The sequence below is a fragment of the Podarcis cretensis genome (genome assembly GCF_951804945.1).
Source record: "Podarcis cretensis genome assembly, chromosome: 2".
NCBI classification, from domain to species: domain Eukaryota; kingdom Metazoa; phylum Chordata; class Lepidosauria; order Squamata; family Lacertidae; genus Podarcis; species Podarcis cretensis.
Genome location: NC_137171.1, coordinates 14,572,983 through 14,586,580, shown reverse-complemented (window position 1 = coordinate 14,586,580; position 13,598 = coordinate 14,572,983). Strand labels below are relative to the sequence as shown.

The window sequence follows — 13,598 nt, the reverse complement described above, 5'->3', positions numbered from 1 at the left end:
GGTGGCGCTGTGGGTTAAACCACAGAGCCTAGGACTTGCCAATCTGAAGGTCAGCGGTTCGAATCCCTGCGACGGGGTGAGCTCCCGTTGTTCAGTCCCTGCTCCTGCCAACCTAGCAGTTTGAAAGCACGTCAAAGTGCAAGTAGATAAATAGGTACCGCTCAGGCGGGAAGGTAAATGGCGTTTCCATTCGCTGCTCTGGTTCGCCAGAAGCGGCTTAGTCATGCTGGCCACATGATCCGGAAGCTGTACGGCGGCTCCCTCAGCCAATAAAGCGAGATGAGCGCCGCAACCCCAGAGTCGGCCACGACTGGACCTAATGGTCAGGGATCCCTACCTTTAGTAGGAGATGAGAAAGAACAGGGAAAGCCTGGGACTTAAGCTGAGTGGTAACTATGCAAAAGCAGCCCATGTGAGTGAGGGGCAGAGTAATTTAACACCCCACTCTGGGCTGCAGGGTGGGTATGCTGGATGTGGCAGAGGTATCCCTCTGCTCAGCTCCCCCAGCCGTGCTGTCCACCCGCCAACAGCCACCAACAGAGTGACACATGTCACTCTCCTGGTACAGCGCTTCCCTTTCCAAATGCCTGTTGTTGGGATACTGCCAGGGAGACGGGGGCATCAGGCAGGCCCCCAGCTGGCTCCGGACAATCACCGGTCTCCCGTGGAACAGCATCAGTCAATTAGCGACACTCAGTCTCAAGTATGTTCTGAGACCCGTGCACATTCTTGTCAGCAGGGTGTATAAATCATCCACAACGGAAGATGGAGACAGAGAGAGCATATTTACAGCTTTCTTCAACATACCGTATTTTTCGCTCTATAAGACGCACCAGACCACAAGATGCACCTAGTTTTTGGAGGAGGAAAACAAGAAAAAAATTATTCTGAATCTCAGAAGCCAGAACAGCAAGAGGGATCACTGCGCGGTGAAAGCAGCAATCAATCCCTCTTGCTGTTCTGGCTTCTGGGATAGCTGCGCAGCCTGCATTCGCTCCATAAGATGCACACACATTTCCCTTTACTTTTTAGGAGGGAAAAAGTGAGTCTTATAGAGCAAAAAATACGGTAGTTCAGGAACAAAGGAAAACATGACTGCTTGCCTCCGTGTCCAGGAAAACAGGCGCATATCAATAGCAACATACAACGGAAGTTCCCAGCAGACTGTGCTGGGAGTAAACAGACATGTGATACACAAACATCATGCCTGTACCCTTTTAAGGTGGAATGGAACTATATCCTAACACCGAGTGCCATCAGCAGCATTGCCTGTGGAAGGCTCCTAAAACAGGGCATTCCAGGGACTGGGGGAATCAAGCTAGTCTCACTGTCATTGGTAGCATTGTCCTCAACTCTGTCCTGATTGCAGGAAACTTGCTGCTCCTCACCTGTCATGAGCAGGACTGCAGATGTGGTGGTTGCCTCGCAGCTCTGCAAAGTGTTTGGATTGTGTCCTAAAAATATTTCAGATTTGTGCTGGAAATAGAGAAATGGTGCGGGAGGTATGGCCGCCGCTGCTGTCAAAACCCTGGCCAACTTGTGGAACATCCGCACGGCTCGGGCCATTGACACAATTGCCCCTGAGCACCCTTTCCCGCTTGGCTTCTTGGTATACTCCAGAGCCTTTCGGCAAGGAAAGAAGCTGGGAGACAGATTGAACGTGAATGGAGGAAAACTCTGGTCGAATGGAATGTAAGATAGGATACAGTTGTGGGTACAGCGGTGCTTTTTCCAATTACCGTATTTTTCGCTCTATAAAACGCACCAGACTACAAGACGCACCTAGTTTTTGGAGGAGGAAAACAAGAAAAAAAATATTCTGAATCTCAGAAGCCAGAACAGCAAGAGGGATCGCTGCGCAGTGAAAGCAGCAATCCCTCTTGCTGTTCTGGCTTCTGGGATAGCTGCACAGCCTGCATTCGCTCCATAAAGCGCACACACATTTCGCCTTACTTTTAGAAGGGGAAAAAGTGAGTCTTATAGAGCAAAAAATACGGTAATTGTGTAGGAATTTTAATGTATGTAATGTCATTAAACTTTTCTCTAATTTCTGTTTGAGTTTGTTGAAGATTACACGCTCTCTCTCTCACTCACTCACTCTCAGATGCATCAGTGTATTCATATAGTTCTGTTTTGCATAGTTTTTTGTTTGGGGCGTGTGACTAGCTTTTTTCTCCCTCCCCATCCTCGATCTTTTAGGTACTCATGAAGAATATCAGCTGCCATACTATGACCTTGTACCGTCTGACCCCTCCATAGAAGAAATGCGGAAGGTTGTATGTGACCAGAAGCTACGGCCTAATGTTCCCAACTGGTGGCAGAGTTACGAGGTACAGTTAGACTGTGACAAAGACTATAACAACTTGACGCTTCTTGAACAAGAGGTACCGACAATATTAATACTAATAACATTTGCCGCATTAGCTAGGGCAGAAAGGGAAACACTAGCCCTCTGTTCGCATAACTTTTGTGAGCAAGGCCTGTGCAAGCTTTTTATGGCAGCCTGAATGCTCCTGTAATGGAGAACCAAAACTACCTATAGAAGGCAGGATTTCAGTGTGCTAAAAGGAGGTGGCTAACTATGTGAGACCAGTACAATGGTGCCCCGCAAGACGAATGCCTCGCAAGACGGAAAACCCGCTAGACGAAAGGGTTTTCCGTTTTGGAGGTGCTTCGCAAAACGAATTTCCTATGGGCTTGCTTCGCAAGACGAAAATGTCTTGCGAGTTCCTGCGGGGTTTTTCCCCTCCCCCCCCTTTTTCTAAGCCGCTAAGCCACATATCTGCTTATCCGCTAAGCCTAAAAGCGCTAATAGCGCTAATCCGCTAAGCCGTCAATGGGCTTGCTTCGCAAGACGAAAAAACTGCTAGACGAAGAGACTCGCGGAATGGATTAATTTTGTCTTGCGAGGCACCACTGTATCATCTTTTGGGATTCTGAAAGTGCAACTTCTGCTTCCTCTGAGAGACAAAGGAGTTGATTTGCAGTCAGTGGCCTGGTTCACACGTCACATTAAACCATTAGAAACCACAAGCGGACAACGCGACAAGCCAGACCACGCCTTGTGGAAGTGCCTGCTATTTCACATTATACCATAATTTATTTTCACTATGATTAAAAACAACGTGTGAAATGGGTCAGTGATTTATGGTCCAGATGGTGGAATGAACACAGTACAGTGGTACCTCAAGTTACATATGCTTCAGGTTACAGACTCCGCTAACCCGAAATAGTGCTTCAGATTAAGAACTTTGCTTCAGGATGAGAACAGAAATCGGGCTCCAGCGGCGCAGTGCCAGCAGGAGGCCCCATTAGCTAACGTGGTCTTCAGGTTAAGAACAGTTTCAGGTTAAGAACAGACCTCCGGAACGAATTAAGTACTTAACCTGAGGTACCACTGTATAACAGTTCTCTCAATGTTCCACCAAGCACACTGTTTTTAGCATGCAATTTCAAATGGTTCTTTTGAAATGGTCCAGCACCACACTAAGCTGAGATATGGTGTGTGTTAGAACACTTGAATGACCATACAGTGGTACCTCGGGTTAAGTACTTAATTAAGAATTAAGTACTTAACCCGAGGTACCACTGTATGGTCATTCAAGTGTTCTAACACACATATGTAACCCGAGGTACCACTGTACTCCCATTTGATCTAGGCTGATTGACGCAGTTTGAAAACACATTTAGAAAATTGTTCTCCACGTTGGCCGTGTGTGTTGTTTTTATTGATACTGATAATAATTATTAGAATTAAATCTAATAGGAATTTGGTTTATCGCTGAGCATTTAATGTGTCTGGGAGTAAACCATTAGGCTTATTCTTATTCTTAGCCATTTCAGCCAAGCCATGCCCTCCTGCCCTACACCTGAGATCAGATGCGGGGCAGGTAAAAATCTGACCAAGCCAAAAAAGAAAAAGAGTTTTGATGACACTTGTGCAGTGCTTTGTCTGGTCTTGCTGTGCACTTTGCAATTGGATGGTTGTCTGGTCTTGAGAACCCCTTTGCAAGATCTACCGTATTTTTTCATTCTATAGGACGCACTTTTTCCCCTCCAAAAATGAAGGGGAAATGTGTGTGCGTCCTATGGAGTGAATGCAGGCTCCTTGGCTTCATCGATAGCAATGGGAAGCCTCCGAAGTGCAGAGGGAGCACTCCCTCTGCGCTCCGGAGGCTTCGCGTTGCTTTCGCTGAAGCCTGGAGAGCGAGAGGGGTCGGTGCGCACCGACCCCTCTCGCTGTCCAGGCTTCAGGCAGCTATCCACAAGCCTTTGGAGCGCAGCAGGAGTTCCCACTGCGCTCCGAAGGCTTGCGGATAGCAGCCTGAAGCCCAGGGAGCGCAGCGCCAACTCCCGCTGGGAGCACGCCCCCATCCCTGCAACCTTGCTGCTTCTCCCGGACCTGTTCTGGGGGCTAGGGTCAGGGGAAGCTCGGGCTTCCCCCGCCCCAGCCCCGTGGCTAAAAACGAAGCCGCGCACAGCCTCTCCCGGCTGGAGAGGTTGCGTGCGGCTAAAGAAGAAGCCAAGACAGCCAGCAGGATGGATCGCTGTCTTGGCTTCTTTGATCTTTGGGGCTGGGGGGGGATAAATTTTTTTCTTTATTTCCCCCCCCCCCTTAAAACTAGGTGCGCCCTATGGTCCGGTGCGCCCTACGGAGCGAAAAATACGGTAGCTCCTCTCCTTAATCTAGTGGATAGTGTCAGTAAACAGAAGCCAGTTTATGCAGGTGCTACTACCTGTGTGATGGCCACATGGTGACTGGAAGAAATGCTCCACTTGAGAAGAGAAATGCTCCACTTGAAGGGAATTAGCAAGACCATGTCTGTGCATGGATCGATCTTCGTATGCTATGCTGTCTGTAGCGAAATAAAACATACCCATACAGCATATGTAACGAGTCCTATGTAGACTGAAAGAGACATTGCATTGAATATGCCATTGAGAGATCCCTGATGTCTTCTTTCTCTCTCTCTCTCTCTCTCCCCCTCCCCCCTCGTTTTTAGTCTTTGCGAGTTATGGGGAAAATGATGCGCGAGTGCTGGTATGCCAATGGAGCAGCACGACTAACAGCGTTGCGCATCAAGAAAACTCTTTCTCATCTCAGTCTCCACGAGGATGTGAAAGTTTAGTCTTCAAGCCCCTTTCCCGAGGAAACTGCGCAAAAGCTGCCATGTTAGAATTGATGAATGGTGGAGAAGGCCTACCTCGTATTTCTACACAGCCTGCTCCTATCAGCTGGACAACTTGGTGTGCAGGTTAGGTGAGGAAAGTGGACACCCACAGACTTGGCTCCCTTCCTGATTCACGAGTGAAAGTCCTCTTTTTTTTCCTAATGCCCTCCGGAGAGCGTAAGGATGGGCTTGTTGTATAGAGAGAGAAGTTGGCCGCAACCGTATCTTGTTGTTTCTCTGATGGAAATCCCTGTAAATCCTCGCGACGTGCTTGTCGGAGACAGCCCTCTGGCTTAGGGAAGTGCTTGAGGACCAACATATGCACACACATGCGCACACAAGATTTGGGTGCTCCCTTGTCTGGCCATGTGAAGCTCTTAGTCCTTTCCTAGTTTGACAGATCCTAAGCCACTGCAGCCACTAGTGTTCAGCAGCGTGAGCATGTGCAAAGGTACGTGTCCCTGTGCCCCTTTGGTATTATCGTGTCCGCTTGTGCCCCTGTGCATGTGCAAATGTAGAGCGTCCTCGTGTGAAAGTGCAGGTGCTCGTGCTCTCTTTGTCCCACACGTTGAGCATCGTTATCTCTTTTTCCTCTCGCTAGGGAAGGATGCGAGGGTATCCTCCCTGCCAATTTTTAGACCCATCGGGGCACTACACAAAACTATCTCACTGCCATCCTTCCCTTCTTTTCAAAGCAGGGAATAGGTTTTATTGCGTGTGTGTGTTTTTTAGTTTCATGGTCCTCCTGTGTTGTCAGGGCTGGGTGGCAACAGTTGCTTAGCAGGCAGTCCAATCTGCAGAAGGAATAGGTGTCAGGTGAAATCAGTGCTGGTCCTCCTGGTTAAAGGAAGCAAGGCAAAAGTAGGGCTGTGGGAAGCAGTTGACCTTTCAGGATCATTGCCGTTCTATTTCTCAAGAAACAACTCTAGCATTTTAAACATTTCTCTAATGAAGCATCTGTGGCAAAATAGTGTGTTCAGAGGCTTCCTGTGAAGATTTATCCCTTAAGGAATGATGACTGCAAAACTAAACTTTTTATTATTAAAAGTGTACGTGTGTGCGTGTGTGTATGTGTGTGTGTGTGTGTGTGTATATATATATATGTTTTTGTGTGTGTGTGTGTATATATATATGTATATGGTCTCCCGTATTCTGGAAGTGATTATGTGTCACTTGGAATGGGGGGGGGGGGGAGTTTGGAATGGATTAACTTGCATGCATTTTGTTTCAGTTAAATGATCAGGGTGTAATAAGACTGATTTGGCTGTCGTGTTTGCTTTGGGAACAGCCCAAGACTGTATTATGATGCAAATAATGCGTTGAAAACTCCATAGTATGTGGGTTGGGTGTTTGTGGTAGATAACTCCTGAAGCCATAACTTTTAACTGGAATGGTTTGACTATTGTTTGTTAATTCTTATTTAATTGGGAGGGTCTGGATTTTAACTTTTTTTACTATTCTTTATAAGAGAAGTAAAATTGATAATTACCTCTCATTCTCTTTTTAAAGAAATCACTACAAAAAAAACTGAAAAAAAGGCACACAGCTCATTTTTACACTGGAACTGTTTCTACTCAAGTTGTGGGCCCTAACTTCTGAGAGGAGACATTATGTCCACTCTGAGACAGGGCATTTTTTAAGTACCGTATATAAAACATTGTGTGTTTTGCTGTCTGTGGGTGTAGGTGTTCGTCTCTGTCTCTTCCTCCTTCAGCCCCTTCTCTTGTTCTCAACTATGTCAGTGTGTAAAGTTGAAGCAGTGTCGTGTTGTGTATTGGAGTCAGTTTTACACGCTCCTTTTGGTTTGAAGCAAACTGTAGCTTCCTCCAGGGCTGTGTTTTGAAAATCTCAGGCGCTCTTATTCACGGAGGGACAAGTGGAGTTTGCCCTTCTCGTAAAACCTGCTGCCTTTTGTGATTCTGTTTCTGATTGCTTTTGGACACAGCTTACCAAATCACCTCTACAACTTGGTTCTAAGATGAAAAGCACCTCAACATTTGTCTAGATCATGTATTCCCATCAATGAAAAATTGACTACTCGGTTGCTGACATTGGAAGCTGAAGATAAATTTGGAAGATGCACATGTCTAACTCGCAGCGGTAACATAATTCCATTGCTAAGTTCTCCTTAGTTGGTTGGGGTTTGTTTTTTTAAGTAACAAGGGAGCCATTGTCCTTTGAAACTGCTTGGCCTTGGTGGCTGGAAGAGTTGAGGAAGCTGTAGTGTAACATGGTGCCTAAGCACATTCTGAGTGTTCCCCCAAGAAGCAAGTTGTACACTCTAACTTTATGGCATTGCAGTGTTAAGTACACCACTTGGAAGTGTGATGAGAACCTACTTCTATGTAAAGCAGAGGCAGGCAGAATGATGCCCTCCTTTCATCCCCAGCAAGCATGGCCAATAGCCAAGGAATGATGGGAGTTGCAGCCTACACATGATGTCCCTGATGTAAAAGCAGCTTGAATTGGAGTACAACTCATCTAATTAATATCTTACAATAACTTACCACCACTACACAGACACATCTCTGTTGTGTCCTTATGAATAAGCCAACTGTGTAGTGCTGCACCTTGAAAAGTAAAAGGGATAGGCTGTATCACACAATTGGCTTCTAGAGTCATCATAATATGCATTTATCAAAGAGGCTGCAGCAGAAACACATTTTTGCTCAGTGCTGCTCCGGAGAGCTATCAGAAGAGGAGCAAGGCAGCTAGCTAAAGAGCATTAAAAAGCATTGTGCCATTACAAGGCCAGATGCTCATTTAGCACATTTCTCTCTTCTAACATATATCTGACCAGTGACAGGTAGACGTTGGCTGGGGTTGCAATTTACAGCACTGCAAATTGCAGCAGTCTGAAGGAAGAGAGGTTTTCCTGCTCCCACTTCACCTGCTACAAAGATAAATAGGGATAGAAATCCTAATGTCACGTTCAAAGGACTATTGTTCCTGTCCCACTCCCCACAGATCAGAAAGAAGTGGGCAAGTCGGAAGGCCACTAGTTTCTTCTTAAAATTCAAACAGACACAGTTGCACTCCGTTGTGCATGTTTTCTTCTTAATAATGTGAAAAGTTCAAATAAAAGACATACCCAACAGTGCAGCTACAATAACTGCTGAGATCTTTTTTTAGACGGCATAAACTAAGGGCACCTAGGAGAGTGAAGAAAACCAATAACTGTAGCCACACAACCATGAAGTTTTTAGTCCACTGTTCTGAAGTTCAGGTAAGTCACAGGATGGAATTTGAGTTCTTAATTCCATTTGGGAACGAGCGACTAGCTTCATCTTGGCATCAAGGCAGACATGAAAGAATCTGGTGACGTCAAACCTCCAAATGGAAAAGAGTTCATTCATTACTTTTTTTTTCAAATCTAGAAGATGGAAGGTGTGGGTTCCTGGCTGGTACTATTAAGATTTTGTCAGGTAGCACACTGGCTTCAGAATAGATCATTCTGGTACTGTTGTCTGTCTCTTCCCTGCCCCCCCCCCTTTCCACTTTCTCGTCCACCTACCCCTGATTCCTACTTGATCTTTATATTTCGTTCAGGTTTTGTATGTTTTATTAGAAAAAGACTGTAAAATAGCCACTTAGACACTTTACCTCCTCAGTATGCAAATGTAAATACATGTAATATAGTAAAGAAATCTTTTGTTTTAATATAAGAATGAGGCTGTCCAATTTTCTGTTGTACATTATTAAAAGTTTGTTTTTATTCACTTCAGCTCTGCAATCTTTTCTTTTCTGGTTAATTCTAGCTAACAGTACTCTTAATAACCATAGACTTAGGAGTGGCCACAGGTGAAATTGACACAGACTACAAATGGACCAAGCCACCCGTCACTCTTTGGGAAATTGTCCTTCGGAAGATGGTGGACTCTCCTTTGTTGGAGGTTATTAAACTGAGGTTGGATCGCCATCTGTTGGGAGATTCTTCAGCAGTGATTCCTGCACTGCAGAAGGTTGGGCTAGATGACCCTTAGGGCCCCTTCCAGCTCTTAACATTTGTATGATCCTGTGAAAACAGTCAGACTTAATTCTGAGTAACCATGTATTGGATCACACTGCACATTATGCATACCATATTTTTCGCTCCATAAGACGTACTTTTTTCCTCCTAAAAAGTAAGAGGAAAGTCTGTGTGTCTTACGGAGCGAATGTGTGGTCCCTGGAACCGAATTGCCCAGGGGCGAAAAGCAGATCGGGGGTTTTTTTTGTTTTTGTTTTTGTTTTTTTTTTTAGAAAGAGGGAAGGGGGTGTTGAAATGAAGCCGCTGAGCAGCTGATTGGCAAGCGATCAGGAGGGAGATAAGGGACGCTAGAGATAAAGGAGGCTGCTTGGGATGGGGGAGGTAAAAGCACTTGGAGCCTCAGGATTTTTGCATTGAGTCACCCCAAATTCACCATGAGATCACATAGCATGTCCATGGCTACAGCCTGCACCAAAAAACACACAGCCACTGTTTCATGGGGCTGCAATGGCACAAAAACATGGTTATAAAGCACAGATCCACATGGAATCTCAGGATTTTTGCATTGGGTCACCCCAAACTCACCATCAAATCACATATCATGTCTGTGGCCACAGCATGAACCAAAAAATCATACATCCTTCAGAATTTTTTTTTTCTTGTTTCCCTCTAAAAACTAGGTGTGTCTTATGGTCAGGTGCGTCTTATGGAGCGAAAAATACGGTAAATTGCTTTATGCAGGCGGAAGCCAGAGCGCCTTCACCTGAGACTTGGGGGAGCAGTTACTCCTAAACCAGGAAGTCAGCCTGCCATTCCTTATCCCTTACTGCCAAACAAATATGTTTGCCCCATATTTCCACTCCATTTATGGTATTTGACTAATAACTGTTGGCAGTAGACAGATGTGAAGCATAAGAAGGAGGAATAAAAAGCTAAACCTTTTACCCATGTTAAAGTGTCATCTTGGATTTCTGCTTGAGGATTTCCAGTGGCAGTAACAAGCTTATCCAGCCTTAAGCCTGTGGAGTGTGTTTAACAGAAATTAAGAATTCCCCTCCCCACCCTTCCATTAGTCTGGTAGCATAAATTTTGCTTCTTTTAAGTTTCTTTTATGGCAGAAGTGTGGGTTACCTGCTCATCCAATTTTCTGCGATTAGGAACCTCACTTGCTAGCCCCCGTGAACGGAGCATGTTGTGGGAGAGGATTGCCCCCTTTATCCCTTAACAATATTATGGTGCCTCATCCACGCTTAAGAATCAACCCAATGAAATTAGGGGGTCGGTTTCAATGGGAGATCGCCATCTGGGCCTCAGTTTTTGCATTCTAATTGGCTTTCCCCAAATGCCCTATAATTCTGTTTTCCTATACTTTTAACATGCAGTTGGAGACTGCAAGATGCTGATTAGGATCTAAAAAGGTAGGGTTCCAGGTGGAGAAATCGAAGTTGGAAACAGAATTGTTAGAACCAAAGACTAAGGTATTATCAAGAATGTATAACTTGCTGTTAAAATGGAACACACAAGACGAAATGGTTAAATCGGTTATGATAAAGTGGGCTCAGGACATTGGGTATAATATTATGTTTGAGGACTGGGAAAGGTTGTGGACCACTGGGCTGAACTTCACTGCATGTAATGCTCTGAAGGAAAATGTAATGAAAATGATATATAGATGGTACATGACTCCAGTTAAACTTACCAAAATATACCATTTGTCTGATAATAAATGTTGGAAATGTAAAGAACATGAAGGAACATTCTTTCACCTCTGGTGGACCTGCCCTAAAGTGAAGGCCTTCTGGGAAATGATATATAATGAGTTGAAAAAGGTATTTAAGTATACCTTCACTAAGAAACCAGAGGCCTTCCTTCTGGGTATTGTCGGCCAGAGGGTGTTAAAGAAGGATCTAACATTTTTTATGTATGCAACAACGGCAGCAAGGATACTCATCGCTAAGAGCTGGAAAACTCAAGATCTACCCACACTGGAAGAGTGGCAGATGCAGCTGATGGACTATATGCAACTGGCCGAGATGACTGGTAGAATCCGAGACCTGGGAGAGGAGAGGGTTGAGGAAGACTGGAGGAAATTCAAGGTTTACCTACAAAAATATTGTAATTTGGTTGAATGTTAAGAAGGATGCTAGATCACAAATAACTGCCTACCACTGAATTAGATCTGAATTTGACGATAAGTGAGATTAAGGAAAATATAAATTTCTTGGAGAATTGTTAGATTTTATTTAAATGAGCGGAGATAAGATCGCAAACAAGTTGGTAATTTGCTTGGAAAAATTTTTCGTAACAATGTAAGTGGGAGCGGGAGATGTGAGGGAGTCCAAAGAAATGATGAAATTATGTTATGATATAAGTAATGTCATTTATTTATGCATTTGTATTCAAAAAAACTTTAATAAATATGTATTAAAAAAAAAAAGATGCTGATTAGGATCAACAACAAGGCAATACTTTTAAAAGGCCAGGAGAGACTTGTGCATGCATGTGCACTACACATTCCACATGATTTCTGTTTCTAATTTTACTGCTGTGAGGTTAGGACGCTACGGAAGCACACCTTGCTAGACAGCGATGTGAGCAGGATTTCTAAGAGAGCATGCAGTGCCCTGTGAATCTCCTCCTTGATCCCCAGAATGACTAGAGGTGGATAGCTCATTGGTTAGAGTGTTGTGTTGACAATGCCAAGGTTGCAGGTTCGATCCCCGTAAGGGACAACATTCCGGCTTTGCAGGGGGGGTTGGACTAGATATCCTCAGTGTCCCTTCCAACTCTGTATTTGTATGAGAAGTAGAATAAATTACCGTATTTACTCAAATCTAATGCTCACCTCTTTTTTTGTCTAATTACGTTGCGGAAATTAAGATGCACATTAGATTTGATGGCATATTTACATTCGCCAGCAAAAACTTTGGGGGGGGGGGGGTTTCAAGGTTCTGAAAATCGAGTTGCGCATCAGATTCAATGGTGTGTTAGACTCGAGTAAATACAGTGGTACCTCGGGTTAAGTACATAATTAGTTCTGGAGGTCTGTTCTTAACCTGAAACTGTTCTTAACCTGAAGCACCACTTTAGCTAATGGGGCCTCCCACTGCCACCGCACCGCCGGAGCACGATTTCTGTTCTCATTCTGAAGCAAAGTTCTTAACCCAAGGTACTATTTCTAGGTTAGTGGAGTCTGTAACCTGAAGCGTATGTAACCCGAGGTACCACTGTACAGTATACACCCTCCTGATGATGGCTGGGGAAAGGGAATCCTGTAAGGTGCCACAAAAGAAAAGGGGCAATTGTAGGGAGTGAAAGACAAGATGAGGTTTTAAATAAGATACTGTTTCTATCCTGCCCTTCCATCAGGGAATGTGGGACAATGTACATGTGTCCGTCCCCCCCTTATCACCACAATAACCCTGTGAAGTAGGTTAGATTGAATGTGGTTACCCGGTGTGCTCTTTATTGCTGAGGATTGGGCCCTTGCGGGTTGAGGGGCTGTTCCTAGTCTGATCCTGTAATCGCTATATATTGGTTCCATATTTGCTTTATTTGCCAATACAGCTAAGTATCTCCCCCCCCCCAGCTGTATTTGCGCATTAAGCAAGGAAGCCCAACCTTAGATTTGTAGATAGAGGTCACGTCCACACCACATATTTAAGGCACTCTTATGCCACTTCAGTTCCACAATGGAAGTGTAGTCACAAAGAAGAGTTCAACTGAGCAACCTCTGGTATATTTTTTCTAGGTGCAAAGTCTGAATGTTGTCCACAGATGCCATGCAATCATGAACGTTGCAGATTACTTCCAGTATTTGTTAATTCTAGAGGGTGATCTGTCCCACCCTTCTAATGCCTATATACTGCTCGCTTTTTTATACTTCACACTTTTAAAAAGTTTCCAGAGTCTGCCAAATCCTGAACTCCCAATCAGAAATTAATTATGCCCTGAAGAAGGGCAGATATAGCAACAGTGGCTATTTAGGTAAAAATCTGGGTTGAAGGTGTTTATCTGGCACTGTGTACCCAACAAACCCCATGGAAGTGTATCAAAATATTTTACCTTTTTTACATGAAACCTTTGGCCTTGTGAGATGCTGTTTGCCTCCAGTTCCCATCAGCCCCAACTAGCCTGGCCGATGGTCAGGGAAGATGGCAGTTGCCCTCTGGCGACTTTTGGAGGGTTCTCCGTCCCAGCTAATAAGGCAGGTAGCAATGTTCATCTCCACAAGCAAAAACAAGGTATTTTGTGGAGCTTTAAAGACTTACATGTAGGGACGCGGGTGGCACTGTGGGTAAAAGCCTCAGCGCCTAGGACTTGCCGATCGAAAGGTCGGCGGTTCGAATCCCCGCAGCGGGGTGCGCTCCCGTCGCTCGGTCCCAGCACCTGCCAACCTAGCAGTTCGAAAGCACCCCCGGGTGCAAGTAGATAAATAGGGACCGCTTACTAGCGGG

The 13,598-nt window shown here is 44.9% G+C and overlaps 2 protein-coding genes across 3 annotated transcripts in view; both read left to right on the top strand.

Annotated features, from left to right (window-relative positions):
- ACVR1B (activin A receptor type 1B) overlaps positions 1-8,895 on the top strand; it is a 41,723-nt gene extending 32,828 nt beyond the window's left edge. The window contains exons 8-9 of one of the 2 annotated variants that reach the window (XM_079966393.1): positions 2,200-2,384; positions 5,004-8,895. In XM_079966393.1, coding sequence (XP_079822519.1) covers positions 2,200-2,384; positions 5,004-5,129 — 311 coding nt within the window. In that variant the 3' untranslated portion in view covers positions 5,130-8,895. The remainder of the gene's footprint in view (positions 1-2,199; positions 2,385-5,003) is intronic. The other variant, XM_079966394.1, reaches the window with a different exon arrangement.
- ACVRL1 (activin A receptor like type 1) overlaps positions 1-13,598 on the top strand; it is a 261,538-nt gene that overhangs the window by 105,723 nt on the left and 142,217 nt on the right. The gene's annotated exons all lie outside the window — the stretch shown is intronic.